The 27,166-nt window shown below is 39.7% G+C and overlaps 1 protein-coding gene across 1 annotated transcript; it reads left to right on the top strand.

The window, feature by feature from the left end:
* The first annotated feature begins 7,774 nt into the window (after positions 1 to 7,774).
* Positions 7,775 to 21,863, top strand: LOC138760817 (cystatin-like). Its single transcript, XM_069931983.1, has 3 exons — positions 7,775 to 8,037; positions 15,928 to 16,035; positions 21,627 to 21,863. The coding sequence occupies exons 1-3, from the start codon at positions 7,816 to 7,818 to the stop codon at positions 21,720 to 21,722; spliced, it is 426 nt and encodes a 141-aa protein (XP_069788084.1). The 5' UTR covers positions 7,775 to 7,815; the 3' UTR covers positions 21,723 to 21,863.
* Positions 21,864 to 27,166: the final 5,303 nt, after the last annotated feature.

The following is a 27,166-nucleotide window of genomic DNA, read 5'->3' as shown; positions in this document are numbered from 1 at the left end:
TGAGAAGAGGATGGATCATTTTATTTATAAATGGAATTCTCAGCTTTTACAGAGTTATAATTTACCAGTGTTGAACCGTCTAATGGAGTTACGGACTAAGAAGAGTGGAATTATAGGTACGGAAGGTAAAATCTTGGCTAAAACTCCTTTATTTCAAAATAAGCTTTTTTATATTACATTAAATAATCAACTTTTTAAATTGTGGGAACAGAAAGGAACTAGATTGGTACGGGATTGTTTTGAGGCTGGGTATTTTATTTCATTCTAAAGAATGAAAGAGAAATATGAAATTTCTTTGAATACTTTGTTTACTTATTATCAAGTTAGAGCCTTATTGTTGTATAACGTTACGGTTGCCTAGGCGGTCTAAATTTGAAAGTGTACTGACTGAAAGGGGCTAGAGAGGATTTATATCTGAGATGTATGCTTCATTACAGAATAAAATGCTTAAACCGTATATTCATAAATCTAAATTAAAATGGGAAAAAAATTTGTATATATCTATTTCTCAAGATGATTGGATGACTGTATGTGAGGATGGTATGACTAAAATTGTAAATGTAATGTATAGGTTGATTCATTATAACTTTATTCACCAGTTATATTTAACTCCTGAGAAGTTAAGGAAATATAAGCTTATTTCTTCTGATTATGTTTTAAGTGTCATAAGCAAGTTGGCTCTTTCTTGCATTCCACTTGGTTATGTGAAATAGTGAAACCTTTCTGGAATAAATTAAGGAACTTTTAGAAGTTTTATCTAAATTTAAAATTTTGCTTGATCCTATGGTATTTTTAATGGGTAATATTAAGAAATTGAGTTTGAAATTAAAATTAGACAAATTTCAAACTGCTTTTTTGAAATTGGCATTAGCTGTGGCTAGAAAATGTTTGCCAATTACTTGGAAAAATGAAACTGATTTGAGTATTCAGAGATGGCATTCGGAAATGAGATCTTGTATTTCATTGGAAAAGATCATGTAGAATTTACGTAATAATTATTCTTTCTTTGTTAAAGTTTGGTGCTTGTATTTAAAATATATGGGATTGAATTTGTAATAGTTTTTTCCCACAATTGTTGGGGTTGCACTAAACCATGGCAATAGTTGAAGGTTGTTATGTAAGTTGATCTCTTCTTCTATTCTCTTTTCTTTCTTCTTTTTGGGGTAGTTTAGAGGGGGGCTGGGATGGTTGGGGTGGAGGATTATATGGGGTAAAATATTACGCATTTACTTGTATTTTTATTGTATGATTTATAATGATTAATAAATAAAATTTGCAATAATAATATCTAATTTTTGGGGGGGTGGTGCAAGTAGTTGGCTTTGCCGAGGGCGCAAAAATAATCTGACGTCTGCCCTGGGCCTTTTCCCCATAAACCGTAATTCCCCTACTTTGCAAACAACTATCAATGAGCTGGTCTCCAGTGCTTCCTGGACAGATAATTTCACATATTCACCACTCTTTAAGAAAAGCAGCTCTTCATCTCTGTCCTAAACCTACTCCCTCAAATCTTGAACAAAGTTAAAGATGTTGCTTGCAGTGCTTTCAAAGAACACTTACTCTCCAATAACCCACTCACCAATGCTTAGTTAGAGATTCACAGGTTTATTTGGCTCCAGACCTCATAGTTTATACATGGACCAAGAGCTGAATTATAGAAATGAGGTTAGTCAAAGGTCATCATGTTTCTATAAAATCCCCTTTCATTCTTCTGATGTTTCTTCCATTCTCCGATACTATTTGCTATTTACCTTCATTTCTATAAGAACATAAGAAATAGAAGCAGGAGTAGGCCATCTGGCCTGTCAAGCCTCCTCCATCATTCAATGAAATCATGGCTGATCTGATGATAGGTTCATCTCCATCTACCTGCCTTTTCCCCATATCCCTTAATTCCTTTACTATGTAAAAATCTATTTAACCTTGTCTTAAATATATTCAGTGAAGTAGCTTCCACTGCTTCAATGGGCAATGAATTCCATAGATTCAGCACCCTCTGGGAAAAGTTCCTCCTCATCTCCATCCTAAATCTATAACTCTAAATCTTGAAGCTATGTCCCCTAGTTCTAGTCTCTCCCAACAATGAAACAACTTACCTACCTCTATCTTATCCATGCCTTTCATAATTTTATATGATTCTATAAGATCCCCTTTCATTCTTCTAAATCCCAGTGAGTACAGTCCCAGATGACTTAATCTCTCCTCAGAGGCCTTCATCTCTGAAATCAACCTGGTGAACCTCCTCTGCACCACCTCCAAAACTAGTACATCCTTCTCTCAAGTAAGGAGACCAGAACTGCACACAGTACTCCAGATGCGGCCTCACCAGTACCTTGAACAGTTGCAGCATGACCTCTCTGCTCCTAAACGCAATCGCTCTAGCGATGAAGGCCAATATTCCATTTGCTTTCTTGATAGCATGCTGTCCCTGTAAACTCACCTTTTGAGATTCATGCACAAACACCCCCAACTACTTCAGCCTGGCAGTATGGTGCAGGTGCTTGCCTTTTAAATAATACTCAGATCTTCCATTCTTCCTTCCATTATTGTACTCCTTCTTCCAGATCCTTGCCCACTCACTTAACCTATCTATGTCTCTCTACAGACTCTCAGTATCCACTGCATAATTTGTTTTTCCACTTAATTTAGTGTCAACAGCAAACTCAGATACTCTACACTGTTCCCTCTTCAAAACTGTTTATATTTATCATGAACAGTTGCAGGCCCAGCATCAACCCCTACAGCACACTGCTCACCACCAATTGCCAACCAGAAAAACACCCCGTCACTAAACTCTCTGCTTTTTATAGATGAACAAATCCTCTATCCATGCTCACCCCCAACCCTTATCTTCTGTACGAGTCATTTTTGTAGCACCTTTCAAATTAGCAGATCGCATCAGTAAGATGCTGTGTGGTTTAAACCTACTGAAGCAGGAAAGTTAGACTGCTGCAAACTGTGGAGCAGATCACAGGAGACGCATAGGAGGCTATCCTAAGTGCTGCTGGAGAAGGCAGAAGCATGGAAAACAGGCCAGCATCAGGGTTAGACTGAGAATTAACCCCTTCAGACCTGCGCTCCCAATGATCTTACTCTCAAATTTAAGATTGCAGGAGAAGAAATGGATAACCTGACGCTGCATCTGAATCAGGGAGAACTGTAGGGCTGCTATGTTCTGATGATTACAGAAACATGGCTCCAGGATACCATTTCAGACTCAGCCATCCAGCTGGATTGCCTTATTTCCTTTAGGGAAGACAGAGACACTAATGCTTCTGGCAAGACTCAAGGAGGAGGTCTGTGCATTTACATTAATGAGAACTGGTGCACTAATGTCTCTGTTGTAAAGACCTTCTGCTCAGCAGAGATAGAGTACCTCCTGGTGAAATGCAGACCCTTCCACCTGCCCAGGGAACTCTCAGCCATGCTGACTGCCGCAATCTATGTTCCTCCTGCAGCTAATGAGGATGAAGCTATGAAGGTGCCATCTGCAAAGCCCAGACTTCCCACCCTGACAGTGCCATGATTGTTGCTGTGGCGATTTCAATTACACTAACCTGAAAACAGTCTTACCACGGTTTCAACAGCATGTGAACTTCGTCACCAGAGAACACCCTGGATCATACAAAGCTACACCTTGCCCCACCTTGGTTGGTCAGATCACATATCTGTTCTGCTAACCCTGTACAGACCGCTGACAGAGCAAACTAGGCCAATTCGCAGGGAGATCAGGACGTGACTGGGGGATGGGCCATAGCAGCACTGAAAGACTACTTTGAGACCATAGAATTGAGCTGTTTCAGGGAGATGACCACCTACAATGATCATGTAAACATAGAGGAGTACACGAGCTCAGTGACTGGGCACATGAGCAAGTGCATTTAAAAAAAATATTTTATTTAAATTTTATATGCCAAACATGAATCAACGAGAACATTAAAAAAATTGAATACAGCGTAAAAATAATAATCTTTGATACATGATGGCTATAATCCCCATCTTCCCCCCACCTCCACATGAAAAGTAAATAAGGTAAAGAAAAGAAATAATCCCCAAAGAAAGAAATGAAGAGATGAAGAAGAGAAAAGAATAGAAAGAAAAGGAAAGAAAGAAAGAAACCAGGATTGCTGGGAGTCTGTTGTCTATCCCACAAGTTTCACATTTTCAAAATTTACTTAGATCTAAAGGGGGTATTAGTGAGGGACTCGTGGGTGAGATGGGACGCAATTAAAGATTTGCACCTGCATTTTGCAAATATGGCTGCCTTCTTAGGTTATAGATAATCTTTTCAAGGGGAACTATGTATTTCTGCATTCCAACGAGCTATACCTCGATGTGAATCAGGCTTCCAAGTAACTACTATACATTTCCTGGCCACTGCCAATGCAATCTTAACAAATATTATTTGATCTTGGGACAATCTCATTTTAGGTCTTATGGCTGCAATATTCCCCAATAAAAATAATTCTGGGTTCTGTGGAAACTGGATTCCTATAATTTCCTCTAAAGGTTTTCCCAGATCTATCCAAAAGGGTTTTACCTTGGAACATTCCCAAATTGAATGTAGAAACATTTTTATCTCCTCACCACACCTAAAACATTGATCCAAAATATCTGATTTAAATTTATTTAGCTTTTGCAGTGTGAGATATAGCTGATGCAAAAAGTTATATTGCCCCAATCTATATCTTACATTTATTGTATTTGTCATACAGTCCCAGCAGAGATCGTACCAGTTTTGATCACCAATAGTTATATTTAAGTCTGATTCCCATCTCTGTCTAAACTTGTGTACCCCTGCTTAGGGGTTCCCATTTGAAATAGTAAATATATTGCTGAAGTAAATTTCCATATAAATATTGCTAGTCCTCTTGCTTTTGAGTTAAAAGAGGAACCTATATCCTGACTAACCCAATCTCTTTTTAACTTTTGATGTTCTCTTTCAATAAGTGTGTTTCTTAGAAGGCCAAATATGTGTCAATATCCTCTTTCTTTTCACGTGGCTATTTAAGCCGTTAACATTAAAACATAAATTTAACTGTTTTACTCAAGTAATTATCAAGTCAAGTCTTTCATCCCCTCCCTTCTCCTTGACCCACACCTTCCCTATCAATCCTTATCCTCTGGGGAAGAATGCATGGTCTCCAACAATCCCAATAGAAAGAGATAAGTAACGAAGTAGAAAAGAAAAATATACAATCCCCCTGTATAGTATTGATAATATATATTTCAACACTACCCACAGGTTGGGCAAAAGCCACACGTACACACATGATGTGACAGAAATCAGATCCCCACTGTCATTTTTCCCCTGAGTGTTCCCAGAGTAATAACATTTCATTCTTTGTATCAAGAGAAATATTTTAAAAAAGATAAAAGAAAATATTTCTTAAAAATATATACACCATTTCATCTTTAAGTTGTGCCAATTAGTTCATATAGTCTGTTGCACGTTCAAGATCTGAGAAAAAAAATTTTTCACTTCCCGGCATTGTAATCTTCAGAGTTGCTGGATGTCACAGTGTGAATTATATCCTTTCTACCAAAGGGATTTTTTTTTTACTGGATTAAATTTCCATGTGCGTTTCAGCAATGTTGCAATTATATCTGGGTAGAACAATACTTTGCCTCCCTCAACTTCCAACGGTCTCCTCTTACCTTTGCTCCCTTTGCCGCTGTGCTGAGTATTTTTTTTCTCTGTCTTGGTATCTTAAACATTTAATCAAGACAGAACTTGGCTTTTGATCCAACATAGAATCTTCTCCAAAACATTCACCCAGCATTCCTGGAAGAAAGATCAGTTTTGCTTCTTCCACTCCTTCATTAAGACCAACAATTTTGATATTATTCCTTCTACTAAAGAAGTCCATTTTTCCCATGATATATTTTTTTCTGCAGACCATCCATCTGTCATTTTATATTTTATCTGTTCTATCCATTACTTCCTCCATATCCTTTATCTGTCAAATTTCCAATAGCTCCTTGCAATTGAGTCACTATTGATAGAATATTATTGTTTATTATTTGTATATTTTTCTTTCTTGTCCAATGCCCTCATTATAATTTCAATAGTATATTTAATGCTTCTTTTTTCCTTTTTTTTTAAAAAAAACCCTGACCAGATGTTGTAGCAATTTGTTGTTCCTCTTCTTATCCAAACTTGTATGGCTTTCTTCACTCTCAGTGCTATAATTGTCAGTATCCTTTTCTCCTTCCTCCTCCTCCAGGTCAGATTGCTGCCGTCTACCTTCAGTGATGCTAGCAGTGCTGGCCACCTCAGCACCTTCGACCGATTCGTGCATGGGTCTGCCTGTGCGCATGCGTGCATGTACATCCTCAGTGGCATCTGTTCATTCCAGCAGTGAAGACGTGCCACCACTTGGCCCAGTGGGCAAACCACTTACATGGGGGCCACATCAAGCCTCAGCCCCAGGTTTTCTTCATTGAGGAGGCCTCTGATCCTGACTGCCGTCTCCAACTTGTTGGATCCCAAAGGTCATTGCTGCAGATTGTTCTTCTTTGGTGACATTCTGGTAAGGTTTAAATTTATGTTTTCTTCCAAGTTGATTTGTTGAACATTGTTTCTTTTTTTTTTAATCAATTCTCCAGTAAAGGCAGGATTTTGCTTCCCATCTCTACCACATCATGTGACTTCTTCCCTCCACCAGCAAGTATATTGAGGATGTCACCAAGATCAAATGCTTCACAACCAGGGTGAACTAGAAACCATGGTTGGATGCAGAGCTCTGGGCCCTTCTCAGAGCTTATGATGTTGCCTGCAGGACACGGGATAGGATGGCACTAAGATCAGCCAGGGCTGAACTCTTACATCCAATCCAGAAGGCAAAACAAGTGTACGCATAGAAGATCCACAGACAGCTGTGCAACACCCACGACACGAGGCACATGAGGCAAGGGATCAAGACTATTACAGACTATTACAAATTAAGGACAATGTCACCTCCCTTCCTGACAGACTGAACATCTTCTCTGCACAGTTTGATGAGAACAACGGGATGCAGCCAAAGAAAGCTCTGTGTCCCCCTGATGAACTGCGACCCGCAACCCTCCCCGTATAACCACAGCCAAAGTGAGGAGAACCCTATCCAGAGTGAACCCACACAAGACAGTGGGATCAGACAACATGCCTGCTCGGGAACTGAAGAACTGCACATTCCAATTGACATAGGTCTTCACAGACATCTTCAACACCTCACTGCAGCAATCCATCATTCCCGCAGGGTTCCAGATGGCCACCATCATCCCGGTACCCAAGAGGACGACAATAACATGCCTCAATGACTACCACACTGTGGCACTGACTTCAATCATTATAAAATGCTTTGAGCATCTGGTGATGGATCACATCAAAGCCCATCTCCCAGAGATGCTGGATCTATTTCAACTTGCCTATAGAAGAAACCGTTTCACAGACGATGCTATAGTCTTGTGGCTTCACTCCATCCTCACCCACCTAGAGAATGAAGCCTCATATGGCAGGCTGCTGTTCACTGACTGCTGCTCAGTGTCAGTGTTAGTACACGGTCATTCCCCAGAGGGGGGTGGAGAAGCGCTCCTCCCTGGGACTCAACCACCCTCTCTGTAACTGGATCATGGACTTCCTAATGGAAAGACCACTGTTTGTGCGGGTTAGTAGCAGAATATCGAGCACTGTCACACGGTCATTGTCAAGCCGCACGTGTCCCGGGCTCCAGCCCGCTCATTGGTTGTTTGAGAGTGGTGGGTGGGACCGTGCGGCGGCTACATAAAAGGAGACGGTGGAACACGTTGACAAACACGGCTGACGCAGGGGACATGGACGGGAGGCAGCTGTTGCTGGTGATCGGGATGATGCAGCTGGGCGGCGCACGCCCCTGGGGAGAGAAGGGTGAGCCAATGGTGGGTGGTCCCATCGAGATCTCGGTAGAAGACCCCGAAGTCGTCAAGGCCGCCGAGTTCGCCGTGGAGCAGTACAATAAGAAGAACAACGATGCTGCCGTCTACAAAACCGAAAGGATCGTGGCTGCCAAGCAACAGGTGGAGTCCTTGGAGGGAGGGGCTGTAGTTAACGGAGAACATGATTGAACCGAAACCTGCATTGGGAGGTAGTTGTGATCAGGGGGCTGGAGGTTGACTAATGCTCAGGAATCGATGCTAGGCATCTGGCATAAAATCCCGAAAATGCTGAGACCGTGTGTCAAATGGCACCTATTGGAGGCAAAAGTGGTTTCCCTTCACCCAGACTGTATCTGTCATCTAGCTGCTTGTCTGTTAGTTTCTTCACCTCCCTTAAGGGTGTGCCCAATCTTCCCTGCTTTGACTTGCTGTCAAATTGTTCCCATTCACTCATTGTCCAGATAACCATGTTTATAGCTCATAAGGGTTGCACAGCATGAAAAATGCCTTTTGGCCAAATTTGTCTGTGCCAACCAAGATACCTACCTGAGTTACTCCAAACAGGTACATGTTCAAATGGCATTTAAACATTGAACTTGTGGCTGCCTCTTCCATATGCTCATCAACCTCTAGAGAAAGATCCTCTTTAAATCTTTTCCTTCTCTTTGCCCTCCAGTTTTAGATTTATTTTACCTGGGAATGGTGGGGTGGAGAAGAGACTTGACCATCCATCTTGTCATTCTTCAAGATTTCATAAACCTCTCTGTTCAGATAACCCCTCAGCTTCTTTCTCTCCAGGGAAAACTGTTGCAGCCCATTCAGTCTTTCCTTGTAAATCAAACTTTCCAAATCTGGCAATGTCCTTGTGAATCTTTTCTACTCTCTCTTGCTCAGTTACACCCTTGCTCTAGTGTAATGACCTGATCTGCACACATTATTCCACATACAGCCTAATGATGTCTTGTACACCTGTAACATAACTTCCCAACTCTTGCATTCCAAAGCTTTGATCAATATAGACAATCAAAACATACACTTCTTCTTTCCTTGGCTATCTCTGTCCACTTTCAGGGAACTATTTACGTACTCCTAAGTTTCTCTGTTTGTTTCCCTTCCACCTGCCCTTCCCTACTGACCCCCTCCTGGGTCCTGACATTCACTGATCATGTCCTGATGCTTGGATCCTCCTGGTGTTACCCTGGTTTTATCTTCAGCTTAACAAGTTTGTCTCCTTCACAGTTCTGATGAAGAATCTCTGACCTGAAACTTTAATTTTGTTTCTCTTCCCACAGATTGAGCCTGACCTGAGTAAATCTAACAATTTTTATTTTAGATTCCATATTCAATTTATTTATTGACAATCAATAGCCTATTCAATTACACTAAGTGGTTAAGCAGGGATTTTTATTCCTGAAACTGCAGCCTTTTTAACGTAAGAGGAACTACTTTTAATACATGTTGCAAAAGCATTAAGTGCTGGAAATCATCAGGAAAAAAGAGAGCTCTTTCAGGTCAAAGACCCTTGGTACAAATGGAATAGCACAGCCAAGGTATAGTTAGTTCTGCTATGAATAGTTGCCTTGTCCCATAACCTTTCCACTATTTAGTACTTGGGCTGTTTTTTTTCTTCTTCAAACAGTGGAGTGAATCCCATTTCTTGATGATGGCTTCTGTGACAGTGGGATCTTGGGAGGCTGCCGCAATAATTATCCACTCCACATTCCTGGCACAACTATTGCAGATCCTTCTGCTTGGTTTTGGTAATGTCATGCTAAAACTTGTTCCTTATGCCTTGCAGCTGACTTGTCCACCCTTCATGACTAGATTTGTAAAAAATGTAGAATTGTTGCTTGCTTGTGCAATCACTGAGCTCTGTTCACTGCTTACTATTTCGCAAGCATAATCATCCTGTCATTAATTCTGTTTCTGCTTCTGGTATGCTCTTCTCATTGAACCAGACTTCACTGTTTGCCTAGTAATAATGATATTGTAAACAAAATACTGGAGCACCTGGTGTAAACTTTCCTTAAGGGTGTGCCCAATCTTCCCTGCTTTGACTTGCTGTCAATTCATATTGTTTATGCTTTTTTTTCAAGCAGTTGCATCAGTTTGGCCTACAGCCTTCAAGGAATTTTATGTGGAGTATTTATTTCTTTTTAAAATATTTTTATTAAGTTTAACATATAAACTTGCATTAGTTTTAGAAAAGAAAGCACATAACAAATCATTTGTATACACGTAAGCATCCAAAAAAGAAACTATGTCAATAATTCCTTAATAAACAGAAACAATATGAATTGATCTGTATAGCCATATTAAACCTGTTTGTTGAGTTGAGCCAAATAAAAAGTTGGGAGAGGAGAAAAGGGAGGAAAGGGAAAAAAACTAAATCTAATCTACCCCCTCACTCTAATCAAGGATACCTTGCATAATAAATAAAAACAAATGTGGATCCAATGGTGACCCCCAGATATCCAGCAGTGAATCTCTGGAGCACACTATAATTCTTCCAATTATAGTAACATTCAAAGAATGGGCCCCACAACTTTATAAATTGAAACTTTTTATCTTTAATATTGCATCTAATTTTCTCCAAACTTAAATAGGACATTACATCATATAACCACTGTATAGGAATGAGCCTGCACATTTACCCCCTCCATAAATCTTCGTCCGCGAAGCCAAGCCAAAGAAGGAGTAGGGGATGAATCATTTTTCCATTTCAGTAAGATTGCTCATCTGGCTATCCACATGATAAAAACTAAAACTTTTTCCTGAGATGCTGATGTAGGTTTCTCTGGGTCACGAGAAAAACCAAACCGAGCAATTAACGGGCAAGGTTTTAAGTTAATCTTAAAAATCATTGATAAAGTTTGGAAAAAGTCTTTCAAAATCTCTCTAAATGAGGGCACTCCAAAACCATATGTATCAGAGAAACTTCAAAAATTTTACATTACTCAAGGGTGGATCAATAGCTGCATAAAAAAATTAGATAATTTTAAGTTTGGACATAGGAGTTCTGTGTAATACCTTAAATTGTAATATGCAATGCCTAGCACAAAGTGGGGATTCATGAATCAAAATGAGACTAGAGTACCAATCTTCTTCTGAAAATTTATGTTCAAATCTCATTCCCAATCGCTCTTGATCCCAGTATGGGGACTGATTTTTAAAAATTCAATAGATTTTTATAAAATGAATGATATCATTCCACCATAAAGATAAAATGGCAAGTTAAAAAATAAATCAAGAATATTAATATTTGAAATTCACAGGAAATCAGAAAGCTTAGACTGAACAAAATGTCTAATTTGTAAATATCTAACAAAAATCTGTTGGAAAGATTAAATTTGGCTGATCAAGAGGCAAAATTATCTCAAACAAGGAGATCATTAAAAATTTGTATGCCTATTCTTTGCCATTTCTTGAAACCTGCATCCAGCAAGGACAGCTGAAAAAGATGGTTGTCCATAATGCCAAGGAAAAATCATTTTATTTTGGTGTAGTTTTTAATCAAATTAAATTATTGTTTTCATGCCCTATGGCATTGATTCGTTCCAAGATACAGCAATTGAAAAGGTTTAGTCTTAATCGAGGAACACAGCAGGGTTGCTCATTAAGTCCTTTGCTTTTTTGATATAGTACTTGAACCGTTAGCAGTTGGTCTCTGATAGTGAAAAGAATTTAAAGATATAATTAGGAATAATTGAACATAAAGTTTATCAGATTACATTGCTTTCTATTTCAAATACTATACCAAAACTATTAATTTTGTTTGATCAATTTAGTTTTCAGGTTATAAATTCAATTTACACAAGAGTGAACTTTTACCGTCAATGTGCTTTTGCGGGTTATTCCATTTTCTGTTTAAAATTGTGGAAGATCAATTCCAATATTTAGGAATAACAATTCTGAAAAGTTACAAAAATTTAGTGTAAGAATTTTTTGATATTAACTCAATAATGATTAAGCATCTTTTATCAGGTTGGTCACTCTTACTAATTCAATTAAAATGAACATTTTACCTAAATTTTTGTACCTCAAAATTTCTCGTATTACCAATTTTTATTCCCAAATCTATTTTCAAATCACTAGATTTGGTTTTTTCTACTTGCATATGGCAGGGGAAGAAACTATGTATAAACAAAGCCCATTCTTCAGAAGACCACAAGAAATGGGGGATTATCAGTTCCAGATTTTAGATTGTACTATTTGCAATTAACATGTGTGATTATTACAGTTGGATAAGTCGATGAGTTACTCCTCTTGGGTAGAAATGGAACTCGGTTCTCAAAATTAAACTTGTGTTGGGAATTTTAGAATTCTTTTTACCATTTTCCTTCTCGACTTTGACACATAATCCGTTAATGAGAAATAGGTTGAGAATATGGATCAATTTAGGATTTTTGAGCTTAGTGTGGAGTATTTAAAATTGTGCTTTTTGTTATATTGCCTCAGCCATCTTTCTATGATCTGTTACTTTCCCTGCATTGTTTTGTCATTAATCTATTTATCTATATTCTCCTGAAGTCTGTTTCTCACTTCATTATGTTTCTAAGTTTTACACCTGCTGTTGTAGCTTTGGATGTTCTTCTCAATCTTTCCCATTTACTGAGCCTAGGTTCGTTTCTGGATCATGGAAATTGCTCGACTTCCCTGTTGGATAATTTCAGCTTTGTTTACTCCCACAGCTACTCAAATCTTGACGCAACAAAATGTTGCCAGACTAATCTCAGACTTGTGATGTGTTGGATGGAACTTGTAGTAAGAGAGACCATTGGTTTGTACTGTCATGTTTTCGCATATCAGAAACTTGGATCCAATCCTGAAGTCTCAAGGGAATAATTGACCTGCCAATTTTCCTTTAATGAACAATACAAATTGTTCTACTGTTGTTGAAGAATGGCAGTTATTGATAGAAAATCCATGGTATCCATAATAATTTATTTTGAGAAAAGTTCTCCCTATGCTGCAAGAGTTTTATTTAATTTGTCATGTTTTTCATTTTTAATTTGATAATCAGTTTATTTACATGAATATTGTAAATTGCACGTGTGCACCAAGATTCTTGCTGCAGCTGAACAGGAACTTGGCAAAAAAAATCAACTATTAAAACAATTAAAATAGCATACTGAATTGAATTAAAAAGACAGCAAATAAAAAATATAATAAATATTCAATTGTCTTAGTGTGAACTGTTTTAGCCATAGTTCAGACAGTGGTTTTTGTGGTGTCCAAGCAGTCCCTGATTAGTGTAATAAGTTGTTCATGATAGCTGATGAAAGAAACTGATCTTGAACCCATTGGTTTTCATGCTTCTGTACCTTGTATCTGAAGGTAGCAGTGCGAAGAGGTTGTGGCCTGGGTGATGGAGGTCCTTTGTGGGTAGCTTCTTGAGGCAGTGCCTCACATAGATGCATTCAGTGGATGGGATGTCAGAGCCTATGATGAACCTGGGTATGTTTGTTAACTTCTGGAAGCCTGCCCATTTTTGGAAAATCTAATTCCCAAACCAGGCTGTGATGCAACCAGTCAGTGCACCTGTTGGGTTGATACCGTTCAACGACATGTCAAATCTCCTCAAATTCTTTAAAAAGTAGAGGTTTTGGGGTGCCTTATTCAGGATTGTTTGTATGTACTGGCTCCAGGAAAGGTTGTAAAATATTGGATGCCCAGGAACTTCTTGTAACCCACTCTACCTCTGTCCCACAGTTGAGTGTACAGAGTAGCATAAGGGACTAAGCACATAACCTTTTAGTGCCCTGCTGTTGATATTCATTGTAGAGGAGATAATCTGTGCTGATTGGGGTCTGCTGATGAAGCCAAGGATCCAGTTGCAGAGAGATGGACAGTCCCAGATAATTGTTCACTACAACAAAGGAAAGGGAACTCGTTTGAAAACGCTTTCAAACTAGTGTCTGTGGAAATTAGCAACACAAGTCTCTTTGATTGAGTTATTGGGGAAAGTATATTACATATGGTAATTTTAAAATGGGTGGGGGGAAGGTGAGAAACTCTTGAGAATCTGCACTTTTCAATCAGTCAACAATGGACCTCAAAGGACCCTCATGAATGAATAGTTTCAGCTTGTCAAAACAAGCATAGTTTGCTTTATGACTATGTCCTTGCAGGGAACAGATTTAAAAAAAACCCCTGCAAGCATAATCATATAAATGAATCCCAAAGCACAACCTAATAAAGAAAGAGTACATATAAATTTAGCAAAACCCCTAAATCATAGTTATATTTAAAATATAATAGTCAATGAAGAAAAAGAAAAAAAACCTTTAATCAAAACCCCTTCCATTTGACGGTTAGAAAAAAACCTAGCATGTGGGTATCAAGTGATAACCACTCAAACTGACAACACAACAGTCTTAGAACTTTAGATTGTGGTGATGGCCCATAAATGGGCCCCATGTCTTTAGGAAATTAGCATTTGAATTTTTAATGGATTTTTTTCTCTAAGCATAAACAAGACATAGTGAAAATGGCTATTTAAATAGTGAAAGAAAATTGTAGCATAGTGTGGTTCAGAGAGACCTGGGAGTGCTTGTACAAGAATCACAGTTAGTTTGCAGTACAATTAATCAAAGCAGACTTCTTGGAGCCAGAAGGAAAATCGTTGGAATAGTCAAGATTGGATTATTCTATCTCTTCATTGAGGTTGAATTTAATAGCAGGGAGGTTCAGTGATGATTTTGCACCTAGCTCTGAGGGGGTTCAACAGGTTGATTCTGGAAATAAGGAGGTTAATTTGAGGAGGTGTTGGGTAGCCTGACTGACAAAACATTTATATTTATTTTAAAAAAAGGAATTGTCTCTACTGGCAGGCAAAATCACAACTACAGAACAGAGCCTCAAGATTAGGGGATTGGATTTGGGCAGAGATGACAAGACAGAGCACTGAATCAAGAAACTTCTGCCCAAAGGAGTAATAGAGGCTGCTGTATTAAATGTATTTAAGACACTGACATTTTTTAGTAATGGGTGAACTAAAGATTATGGAGAACTGGTGGATAACTGGAGTGAAGTCTATGGCCAGGTCAGCCATGATCTTATTGAAAGGTAGACCAGGCTCAACAGGGCAGATGACCTTCTACTCCTGTCTCCTGTGTTTCTGAGACCTGAACATGCTGGATTAACTGAGCCTTCTCTGTAAATGTTCACATTGAAATGGTGCATCATGTTAATAAAACACTATGTAATCCAAATTCTGTAATTTCTAAGGAAATTCCTGTTTGTTTGCATTTATTAAATCTAAAGAATAAATTTTGTGTGGAAATGAATTGTTGAGAGCAAATGCACTATTGCAGAAGATCATTCCCACGTTATGGCTTTCTTTCTTTCTTTGGCTTGGCTTCGCGGACGAAGATTTATGGAGGGGGTAAAATTTCCACGTCAGCTGCAGGCTCGTTTGTGGCTGACAAGTCCGACGCGGAACAGGCAGACACAGTATTTGATGGCATACAAGACCCATGGACATAAGGTTCCCCCACCCCCCCCCCCCCCCCATTTCAGCAGGGAATGTTAAGAATTTTTTTTTAGTGTATATACAGGTAAGCAGAATATTTTAAATTCAGTTCTCACTCACTTTACTGTGCAGCTTCTCTGCAAGCCGCCCAGCCCCAGGGCCTGGGGTTCCTCCTGCATCTCTTGAGCTGCTGGAGTAGGCTGCCGTTGTCAGCCTTCTCACTGGAGGAAGTGAGCGGCGGCTCTGGAAAGCACAGGACAACCTGGGGAAGGTGGCCCTCGAAGCTGTGGGCCCACTTCCTAGATAGCTGCAGCTGCTTGAAGCTCAGTGAGCAGCCATTGTGGCAATGCTGAGTGGGCAGTGGGGGAATCCCTCCCTCCCTCCCTGATACTGGAGTCAGGCAGTGGGGGAATCAGACTAATTTCAACATCACATACAAGACCTAGGGGATATTTTAAGCCAAACTTTTTGGGGGGGGGGGGGGGGGGGGAAAGTGGGTCTTGTATTCTGTTAAATATGGTCATGCTGTAATTTCAATATTGTTCTTCTACCATCAGGTTGTTGCTGGTAAAGTATTCTTTATTGAAATGTATCTGGGGAAAACCGAATGCCAGAAATATGAAGCTAAACAGCTGGAAATCTGTGCTTTTACTTTACCGATGAAGGTAAGATTTTAAAAATGTTTATTATAAAAGGTGGAATTTGTAATTTGTAGATCAAATTAATTGGTCCTCCCCCACTGCCTCCTCCCCTGATGCTTGCAGAAATTAATTGCTTATCAGTAGTATCTACTTGAACCCTGAGTGTTTTTATAAACCTATTTCCTTGTACCAGTGGTTGACTAGTGACTTAATATTTAAAAAAAAAATTATACCCTGTACTTTGAGCAGCTAATCTACACTTTTGCAGCAGCATTTTTTAGTGAAAAAGTTCCTACTTCAGTAAAATTTGGATAATTCAACATTCTTGAAACCTTTGATGCAAGGCCAGCAGATTTTGTGTAATTCCCTTGAATACCCCAGCACAGTTTTAATTTAATTTTTTTGATAAAAATTTACCTAAATTTTCCATTAAGCTTCAAGAGAGCATTGGAACCAGGCATGTAGGGAACATTGCTCTGGTGAGCCAGAGTCAAAATAATTGGAATAATCAGTGGATGTTTGGAATTTTCTGTATGTGCACCTTTCGTTACAAGCGTTACTGTACCCACGTTAGAGGCTGGGGGAGTGTTCCTAGGAAATGGGGCATATTGCAATTTTCCTTTTCCTGTGTCAGGAAACAAGTTGAAAGAAAGATTGTTCATCTTTACTTTTCCTGACAATTCCTCAAGAATGTTATTCTATGTCCCATTTTTGAATAGTGTGATGTCTGGTCCATGTCAATGGCATATCACACTAAGTGTTGTACTAATATAGGGCTTTTATTAAGACTCCCAGCCACCATAGTGGGAAAGCATCTCCATCTGTTATACCAGTAGGGTGGAGCATCTCCATAGCCAATAGCAAGCAACTCCATACATGAGAAGCAGTCAGTATAATACACCCCCCATTACATCATCACATTCACACCCCCTCCAACAAAAATTGACCTATTTTAATAAAATATTATACTGACCAAAGCAGGAAAAGCAAGCAGGTTAAAAATTTCAGAGGTAAGGGTTTACAGCAGGATTATACAAAACCAGAATTAATTGGAACACATACCAGAAAACAGGCTACAGAGATAACAGTAAGTAGCCTTGGTAATTACGTCTACGACTAGAAATGGTCATAACACTGTCTCTCGGGAGGTTTAGAAATATGAGCAGATCTTTATCTCCTAAGGACTTTTTGCATCAGCTGTGGAGAGTGGAGGCAACATTCTCACGTGGAGAGTATTGTTCCTTGGGCAATGCATCAAGTAACTGATTCTCTCGTGGTGGGGAGGGCAGAATGGTGGAAGGGTGAACAGATCATAGACCAGGTGAAGCCAGGTCTCTAAGGGAAACTGTATCCTCTCTCCCATCAGGAAAAGCAACATGAGCATACTGCAGGTTAGCATGAAGCAGTTGAACACGTTCTACAAGCGGGTCAGATTGCTGAGTCTAACATGTTTTCTTAATAAGACTTCTCCAGGCTCAAAACCAAGTCGGCAAGGTTGATCCAATCTTTGATTTTCTGGGAAAGTAAAAACCCGTTGGTAGCTGTACAAAGCAGTGTACAAATAGAGTGTAATGCCCCTGGTAGCATGTCTTGCCAGCAGCTGATGGGGAAACTTTTCAACTTCAGTGCAAGAGTGGTCTCTTTCCAGATTGTACCATTACCTCACTCCACCTGACCATTACCCCCGTGGGTTATAGCTTGTAATACGACTAGTAGCAATTCCCCTATCAAGAAGGTATTGCCTAAGTTCTGTTCTCATGAAATCTGACCCTCTGACATAATGAATGAAGTTAGGATAACTGAAAATACTGAAAATCATATCAAGACATTTAATAACAGTACTAGCAGAAACATCAGCACATGGTATAGTGAAGAGAAAATGAGAGATGTTAAGAAGACATTCTATTGTTTGAGGGTGGCAGTCCTTTAAAATCCATGCTGAGGCATTTGAAGGGTCTAGACGTCTTAATCAGCACAGAAGTGGGAGGTTTGTAATAGCATGGTTTACACTCTGCACAGACTGGGCACTCGCTAGTCATGCGAGAAAGAGCATCGGTGGGGGGAGGGGGCGTCATTGAACTTTCCTGGGTGATAGAGTATATCATAATTATAAGTAGAAAGCTCAATTCGCTAACGCATGATCTTATCATTTTAACCTTGTTCTTCAATTTAGTGATGAATATGCAGGCAACAGATTTTTGATCAGTCGGTAATGTGAATTTCTTTCTGGCTAAAAGGTGTCTCCAATATCAAATGGATTCTACAATGGCTTGCGCTTCCTTTTGAATCGAGGATTGCCTGACCTCTGGCCCGTGTAATCTCCAAGAGAAAAAGGCCACAGGTCTAACAGTTTGATTTAGTGTTGTTGCTAAAGCCCAATCAGACGAGTCAGATTCCACTTGGAATGGTCAATCCTCATCAATAACTGACTTGGCTATGTCCTGTTTGATGTGTTCAAAATCATGGAGGGCTTCTTCAGACAGGGGAAAATAGTTGTTTTAAATTGTGGCTGCGCCTTATCTGCATAATTCTGCACCCAATGAGCGTGAAAGGAGAAAAAACCCATGCAGCGCTTGAGGGACTTTTGCGTCGCAGATGGGGGAAGCTCCATGAGTGGTCTCATTCTCTCTGAGTCAGGGCTGATCTCTCCTTACTCACAATGTAGCCCCGTATAGCCATGCGTTTAGTGCGGTATACACACTCGTCATTGTTAAGGGTCAAGTTCAAATCCTTGACCACCTGGAGGAACTTCTCTAAGTAATGATTGTGATCATTTGAGTCCTTGCCACATATAGTGACATTGTCCAGATAAGGGTAGGTGGCTTGCAAGTTGTGAGCATCTACTAGCTTATCCATTTCTCTTTGGAAAACCGAAACACCATTGGTAACTCCAAAAGGGACCTTCTTAAATTGAAATAGTCTTCTGTCTGCCTCTAAAGCATTAAGCTGCCTTTCATCCTTGTGAATGGGTATCTGATGCTAGACTGGTTTCAAATCGATTGTGGAGTATATTTTGTACTATGCAAACTGGTTTACCATGTCTGAGCTACGTGGCAGGGGATAAGCATCCAGTTGCGTAAACCTGTTTATAGTTTGGCTGTAGTCCATAACCATTCTACGTTTCGTGCCATTTTTGATCACTCCTACTTGTGCATGACAAGGACTTGTACTGGGTTTGATGATTTTTTCTCTCCATGAACAACTAACGTTCTTAATAAAGAGTTTGTCCTCTTTGCTACAGTGCCTACACTTTGTAGCTATAGGCTTACAATCCGGGGTTAGATTGGTAAAAAGACGCGGGGGTTTAATCTTGAGTTGACAGCCCACAAACAGCCTCTTGGGGTACAGTGATTGATAGTAGCAGGCTGTTAAATGCCAGTATAATGCTCTTCATTTGGCACTGGAAATCTAGCCCTAATATCAGCAGAGAGCACAGACCAGGTAGCAGGTGTAATTTGATATCTTTGTATTCATTTCCCTGTACATTCAGGGTTATTCTGCAGCAGTTTGTAATGTCTTGTTTTAGTCCAGAACAAGCCATAGAAATTTGTGCTTGGGTGGATAGAGATTAAGATTCAGGGATCTTGCAGTCATAGGGTGGATGTAGCTGTCAGTACTACCTGAATCAAACAGTCAACAGGTTCCCCGTTTACCTTCATCGTGGAATGCTTCAGCCTGTGGGGTTCATCTTGGTTTATCATCATCGATGCCAGAACAGGGTCTCCCCACACTGCCAATTTGCCAGAGCTCGTATCATCACTGGCAGTTCCACTCACTATTTCGGATGAGTCAACACAGGAGTCTCATGGAGGCGCCCCTGCTTATTAGCAGCGCTTGTGCGCTGCTTCTTCCCTCTCTTTAACTCACAGCGTGAGCTAAATGAGGACACTTGTGGCTGGCAAGGTCTGGCCCAGTGCCCTCGCTTTCTGCAGTTGTGTACAATCGGCTTGTCGCGTGGGGCACTGAGTGTATATGCAGTGCCAATCTGTGGAAGTAGCAACTTCTTTAGTGGCGCTCAGCAGTGGATCATCGCTGTGGGCGGGCTTTTGGGGTGCCACTTCAGCACCTCTTTCCTTCTCAAGGGCTTTAGCACTTTGTAGCCCAGCCCTTAGGGTCTTCAATTGTTGTAGAGTGGCATTAAATGTTAGGCCCGGGGTCTCCAGTAAGCGTTGTCTGATGTATCCCGACTCAATCTGCTTATGAATGTGTCCAACATTAAGGATTCTCAGTAGGCTTCTGCCGTGACAGCAACACAGGCACTGGCTCTGGATAGCCCTTTTAGTGTGAGTGCAAAAGCATCTTCACTCTCTCTGGCTTGTCTTCGAGTATGAAGTTGATATCTTGCAAACAAAGTATTTTGTGGCCTATTATAATAGGTTCTGAGGAGATTCCATGGATTCTGGTACATGACTTTCTCCCTAACCATGGAGTAAGGTACTTGTATGAGGAGAGCCATAAGGTGGTCCATCTTCACAGCATCTTGCACAACATTGTTCACTTGCCTGTATGCTTCAAAGCACAGGAGCCAATGGTGAAAAGATTCTCCAGCTCGGGCGGCATCTTGATCTATCTCGAATCTTCCAGGTTTCAGTGAAGTATCAATGAATGTGAGTTTTTTAATAAAATTGATATGCCATAGACATGGACCAGACAAGTGTTATATTAATACAGAGCTTTTATTAACAGACTCTCAGCCACCACTATACTGGCCAGTGGGAAAGCATCTCTATCTGTTATACCAGTAGAGTGGAGTATCTCTACAGCCATAGCCAATAGCAAGCACTCCATAAATGAGAAGCAGTCAGTATAATACACCCCCCCGCCCCCCATTACATCATCACAGTGATTGTGAATTTTAAAGGTTAATTTATGTAGGTTGAACTGCCCTAACATGGAAGGGGGAAGAGGGGCAGGAGGGGTGGGCTGTTGTGGGGGTGGAAAGGGGTGTCTGTATTTTGAATACTTAGTTGTATTAATGGAAGTGTAGCATTCAATCATTAAACTGTTCCTAGTTCACTGAACATTTAAAATCAAATCTGTTTGACAAGTTGATCTAGTGCAGGTACACGATCCTTTATCCGGACATGTAAAATCTGGAAAGCTCCAAAATCTGGCAAGTGAGGAGAGAGGTGACAGCCCGAGTCGGGCAGCCGGGAAACCGATAGGGCGAGTAGGGCGGGCGGCAGACGGCAGGGCAACTGGAAGGGGGTGGGGGTGGATACGGCAGCAGAATTCGGGTGGGCTTAAATCTGGCTTTCCAAAATCCGAAATTCTCCCCCAAGCGTTCCGGATAAAGGATCGTGTACCTGATGACAAAAACAGTAAACTGCAATTGTCAGTTTTGTTGCAGAATCCCCCAAATGCCTCATGAGTAATATCAGAACCAAATATGATGCTGGGAGATGGTCAAAAGAGTGCCCAAAGGAATATTTTGAGGTGCCTTTGAGGGATATGTTTAGAAAATGAATTTCAAAGCCTTGGCAGCCAACAGCAAAGATGGTCATGGTGGAAGGATGTAGAAAATTTCTTTTGGATTTGACTGTTGTTGGATTTGATATGGAATGATCTACAATAAACAATTCACACATGAAAAATAACTATTTTTCATTTTTCAGAGACTACACTGCAACTTTGAAGTTTATTCAATTCCTTGGAAGGGCGAAACTACTTTGCAGAATGACGTATGCACTCGTAAACAATTGAATTATTGAAGTAGAATTGCAATATTGATTTTTGGTATATTAATTAAGGCTATACTCATGGAAATGTTGTTTAAATGTGAAATGCATTGATCATGAAATCAAATTGCTGTAGCTTCTGCTAAATAAACTATCAAAGCGTGAGCTTGAAAATGTGGTTCTGAGGCATTCTGGGTTCTCTCTGACTCTAAACTCAAACTCCAGGTTTCGTGTTATAGCATTCACAAAAAAGCAGGTGGTAGTAGTATACTAAGAAATAAAACCAGGGAATGAACCAGGTCAGGTGCCTGATCTCCCAAGTAGACAAACATTATGGAGAAAGTGATCACAGATCAACTTTGCTGCACCGTTTGATAGTGATGTAAAGAGGCTTATGATGTGTTGGCCTTCATTCACAGTGAAACAGTGATCAAGAGCCATGAGGTACTGTTGCAGCTATACAAGACCTTACTTATTCCCCACAGAATATTGTTTTCAATTCTGGTCAGCTCATTGCAGGAAAGATGTGGATTGTCTAGGGAGGGTGCCAGGGAGATTTACAAGGATGTTGCCTGGATTGGAGAGCATGTCTTATGAGGATAGGTTGAGTTGTGACAGATTGTTATATTTTATACTGTATTTAGATGTTTTAAAAGGAGATAAATTGGGGCAGGTTTTAGTGTAGGTTACATACAAACACATCAAAAGAGATCTCATTTAAAATGCCAGAGCACTGCTAGTCCAGGCTCCAAGTGTCTTTGCAAAAAATTTGAAGAGTGCTTATAAGGACTTTACAAGTAGATGTTAATTGGACATGGTGTGGAGTAATAGATTATTGTTTTGGAAAGCAACAGATGAACGAAGTCAGAAGATTAGGTCAGGAGCCACAGTTTAAATGCAGGGTTTTCTCAGAGAATTCAGTTCAGCATCAGCTGGGACGAGAACATGACAAGCTGGCAAGCTTGTAGAAAAACCCCATTTTGAAGACAGGTTGTGAGTTCTGGCCTGGTCAAAGCCCTTGTGGTCCATACAAGAGGAGATGGCTGGCTGTATAATATTTCACTTGAAATGAGGGAAACAGAAAAGGAACTCTGTGATCTGAAAGAAAGAGGTTATTGTAATGATGATGATCATGTTTGCATGGCCACTAGCAAGGCTTTGATTATAGATACTGTTTGATTAGACTTGGCTGCCAGCAGGGTGGATGACACACAGTATGTTATCTGTAATGGAGACTTGCAACTCATGATGCTGTTTACAACAACTTTAAAGAACCTTTTCTTTCATCCATTTGTTGTCTAAGAACTCCCACACACAAATACAAGATGAAACATGGTGTCAGAAATGGGATGAAGGAAATACTTTATATATATATATATAAAAAAAAATCTAGTCAGCAATGAGAAGCTGACACAGTGATAAATGGAAGGATTACATCCACCAGTGAAACTTCAGTTGACAGGTAATGTGGCTGAAAATTAAAACCGATTTAAACAGTAGTTTGGATTGTATTTAGTGGCAGTTGGAGCTGACAAGAAAAGTGATAAAGTGAAAGCAACAGTTTTTTTTTGCATGTTGTGGGTGATAAAGCCCTGGAGGTGTATAATAATTTCACATTTGCTGCTGGAGGAGACAAAATGAAACTGGAAAAAAATAATGTAACAGTTTGAGGCATACTGCATTCCTAAATGTAATGTGACGTTTGAGAGGCAGATTTTGCAAGTGTACAGAAAATGGAAGAAAGAACTGATCAGTATGTGACTAAATTGAGAAACAGAAGCAAAACGTGTGAATTTGCTGGACTGACCAACTTGTGTGTGGTATTCCAGATAATAGTCTAAGGGAAATATTGCTAAGAGAGCAAAATCTAGACCTGGAAAAAGCCATAGCACTCTGTATGGCTACAGAAACTGTAAAAATTGCAGGCAAAACAGCTATTCAGTGAAACTAGCTGCAACATGGATGCAGTAAGGAAGAAAAGACATAAACCGTTTAACAAGTGTGCCCAAGTGGAGAGAGGCGTAGCCAACAAACAAAAATGAAAGAGACAATCGAAAGTCATGTCATCGCTGTGGTACACAACACCTACCAAAAAAGTGTCCAGCATATGGTAAAACATGCAAAATGGGCAACAAAAGCAACCATTATGGCTGTTGCTGTAGGAACCAAGTGCAACAAAGCAAGGTTCATGTAGTAGAAAAAAGGGAGACAGAGGAATTCTATGTAGATGTTGTGACTGAAAACAAGAAATAAAAGTGAATGGCATATACATTTCAGTTAAATTGGATACTGGAGTACAAATTAATGTAATATCAGAGACTGATTTTTAAGAAGATTAGACCAAGACCAAAGATGTATGGAACAAAAGTGAAGGTGACAGGATATTCAGGTACCAATATACCAGTGCAAGGAGAATACATGGTCAATGTGAAACACAAGGACAGAGCACATACTAACATTCATCATGGCACCAAAGGATATACAGGCTTTACTAGGTTTAACAGCCTGTGATAAACTGAACCTGGTAGTTTTTCAGCAAGTTAGAAGCATCATTAGGATTTTGGTAGTTAAAATTGGATGAAGCAAGTGCAAAACTGGGCACATTCAATAGTCCATTTGACAGATAGATTCCTAAGGTTACCAATCGGAATTGGCTCAGCTCCTGAAGTGTATCACAAAACTATCCATATGGCCTATGAGCCTATTGATCATCTAAAAATATTTGGCACTTGTAAAAATGTTTAGCAACTAATAAGAATATTAATAATTTTTAATATATTTTAATAAACTTTGGGAAAACTCAATTCAAACAAGTCATAGACAACAAGATTCTTTATATCCTCCAAGCGACTATAATGGAAAGTAGTCGCCCATTTAAGTCGATAGAAAGTTGAAAATTGGATATGAAATTTGGATTGGTTTGATTGGGCTCTGTTTAGAGTATTTTGAACATGGAAGCACGATTGTCAACAAGGCCATCAGAAGCAGTAAGCCTTACTTAAGGATTCCTTCTGTGTTTTATTGAAAGTTTGGAACACAGTTTGGAGTTACTGCCGCTTGTCCATTGGTTTTGGAGTTATTGATGTGCAAGCTTGGTGCCTGAGTTTGGAAGTCAACTGGATGGATAAGGATAAAATGACAGCTGCTGATTAAACTATCACCCCTAAGGAGCGACGTATCGAGGAGATGAAAGTCACGGAACTTAAAGAATTGCAATAGCTGCACTTGGATACAAGTGGAGACAAAGCTGTTCTCTTTACAAGACTGAAAAAGGCAAGAGAAGTAGAGAAGGTTTTGGCTGATGGGAATACAAACCCAACAGGATTATTGTAAAAAAATAAATAAAAAGAATCTAAGATCAGCCACATGGAAATAGCTGAAGTTGTGTCACAGATGGTGATGTGGAAGATGGGCAATACAAAATGGAGGCCATCTCAGATATTAAGGCAACATCTGACATCCAGGATGAAGTACGACCAAAAGATAGTCCATCAAATGCTGAAAGCGGGAGAAGCAGAGGAAGTTCTTCTACAGCAAGCTCCAGAATTTCCTGAGCTTCAAGTTTTGCATTTGCACATTTAAAGGTTCAGACTGACTTTGCCACTCTTGTTGCAGAACAAGAATTGCTTCAAAATAAATTCACCTTAGAAGAGCAGAAGCAGCAGCTGAGGAGGAAACTGGAGCAGCTATGGAGGGAAGAGGAACAGAGGAGGGGACAGCTACCGAGAGGAGGAGGAGCAACTATGGATGGAAAAGAAGCTGCAGGAGGAGCTGCAGAGAAAAAAGAGGAAATGAAATTGAAAACAAACTTTACTGTTGCTAAGACTAAAATGAAGATACTACCTCAAAAGGATCTGATGTTCAAAGTAATTTATCTAAAGCGTTTAATGTTATGGAGTCACATTTTGAGGAAGGACAACCGAAAAAGAAAATATTTAATACTAAGGCAGAGCGAGAACCATGTTAAGGCACAGTGATGCCAATCCTCAAACCCCCAACAATGACCACAGCGGACAGAGATGTGAGAAAATACAATCTCTTGGTACAGAATACTTGACACTCCAGTCAGGTATCAGAAATCTGGGTGAACAAAGTAACATACACTCAGGCATAAGAAGGCAAGATGAAATGGGTGTATCGTTAATCCAGTTACAGTCTCTTTCTTCTCTCCCCAAGAGAAAGATTCAAGTTTTTAATGGTGACCCACTTCAAATTCCAAGTGTTCATGAGAAGCTTTGAATGCAGTATTGAATGCAAGAGCCAAAACCCAGAGGGTTGCTATATTATTTGAAACAGTTCATGAGCGGACAATCACAAGAACTTGTAAGGAGTTGGCATCATATGCCCTAAATGAAGGATTCAAAGGGCTAAGTCTTTACTAAAGAAGTATTTTGGCAACAAGCGTAAAATTGCAACAGCTGATATACAGAAGGCTCTTTCATGGTCATCAATAAAACCAGATGACACAAAAGTTCTACAAGCTTACGCACTCTTTCTAAGAGGATGTTGCAATGCCTTGGCTAAAATCGACTATCTACAAGGGTTGACGTGTTTACTAATATGTGAATCACTTTAAATAAATTACTCAACCAGATGAAAGAACCATGGAGAAGTTTAGTTGTTGGATAACAGACAAAATACGATCAAAGTGCTACTTTTAAGGATTTGGTGGAGTTCATTGAAGGGCAAGTGGATGCTGTCACAGGTCCAGTGTAAGGAAAGATCACAGACACAGTGAGCAAAGATTGTTGAGAGGTCCAAATCACACCCTGAACCAAAAGTGAAAAAAAAGTACCTTTGCTACCACTGTAAAAGTTGCAGATAAGAAAATTATTTTTAAAAAAAATAAGGAAAAGGAGAGTTTGCCTGCTGTGAAGAAATGTTCTGTAAAGATGTACATGTTTTGGAAAAGACAACACAGAGTGGGGGGAAAAAACTTTTGTGTAAAGGACACATCAGCAAAAACTGCAAGAAGCAACTCAGCTGTGATGTATTGCAATCTAAAGCATCACCAAATATTATATATCTTCCAGGAAAAGAATAAAACGGCAAGAAAAGAAGCAGATGAAAACAGTGCTGTAGCCTTACTGGGGGATGAAGAGAACAACTTCAAACTTTTAAGTCAAGGCCAAAAAAGGGAGTGCAATAGTGCATACTTATGCATTTCTTGACCCAGGAAGCATGACATCCTGGGGCTAATGAATAAGTTTAATCTTCAAGGAAAAAGGTCAAAAATTCTATTGAGAACTATAGGTCAAGTTAAAATCATTGAAACCAGTGTTGTTTCAGGCCTAGAGGTCGCTGGACTGGATAGTAATGATTTTTGTGAACTCCCAGGCGTACATACTCAGAAAATTATGCCTGTGCGTGAAGGAAACATCCCACATCAAAATGACATTGAAACATGGAAACATTTTAAAAATGTTCATTTATGCAAAATCAACTCTGATAGAGTTGCTGATTGGTTCAAATGTACG

The sequence above is a fragment of the Narcine bancroftii genome, chromosome 4, assembly GCF_036971445.1.
Source record: "Narcine bancroftii isolate sNarBan1 chromosome 4, sNarBan1.hap1, whole genome shotgun sequence".
NCBI lineage: Eukaryota > Metazoa > Chordata > Chondrichthyes > Torpediniformes > Narcinidae > Narcine > Narcine bancroftii.
The sequence above is the reverse complement of the archived record's forward strand: the minus strand, read 5'-3'. Positions and strand labels throughout refer to the sequence as shown.

Excerpts from the sequence above, each read along its gene's own strand:
- LOC138760817 (XM_069931983.1), top strand. The coding sequence starts at position 7,816 with ATGGACGGGAGGCAGCTGTTGCTGGTGATCGGGATGATGCAGCTGGGC. Across the intron at positions 8,038-15,927 it reads TCGTGGCTGCCAAGCAACAG|GTTGTTGCTGGTAAAGTATT; the intron begins GTGGAGTCCTTG and ends TTCTACCATCAG. Across the intron at positions 16,036-21,626 it reads CTTTTACTTTACCGATGAAG|AGACTACACTGCAACTTTGA; the intron begins GTAAGATTTTAA and ends TTCATTTTTCAG.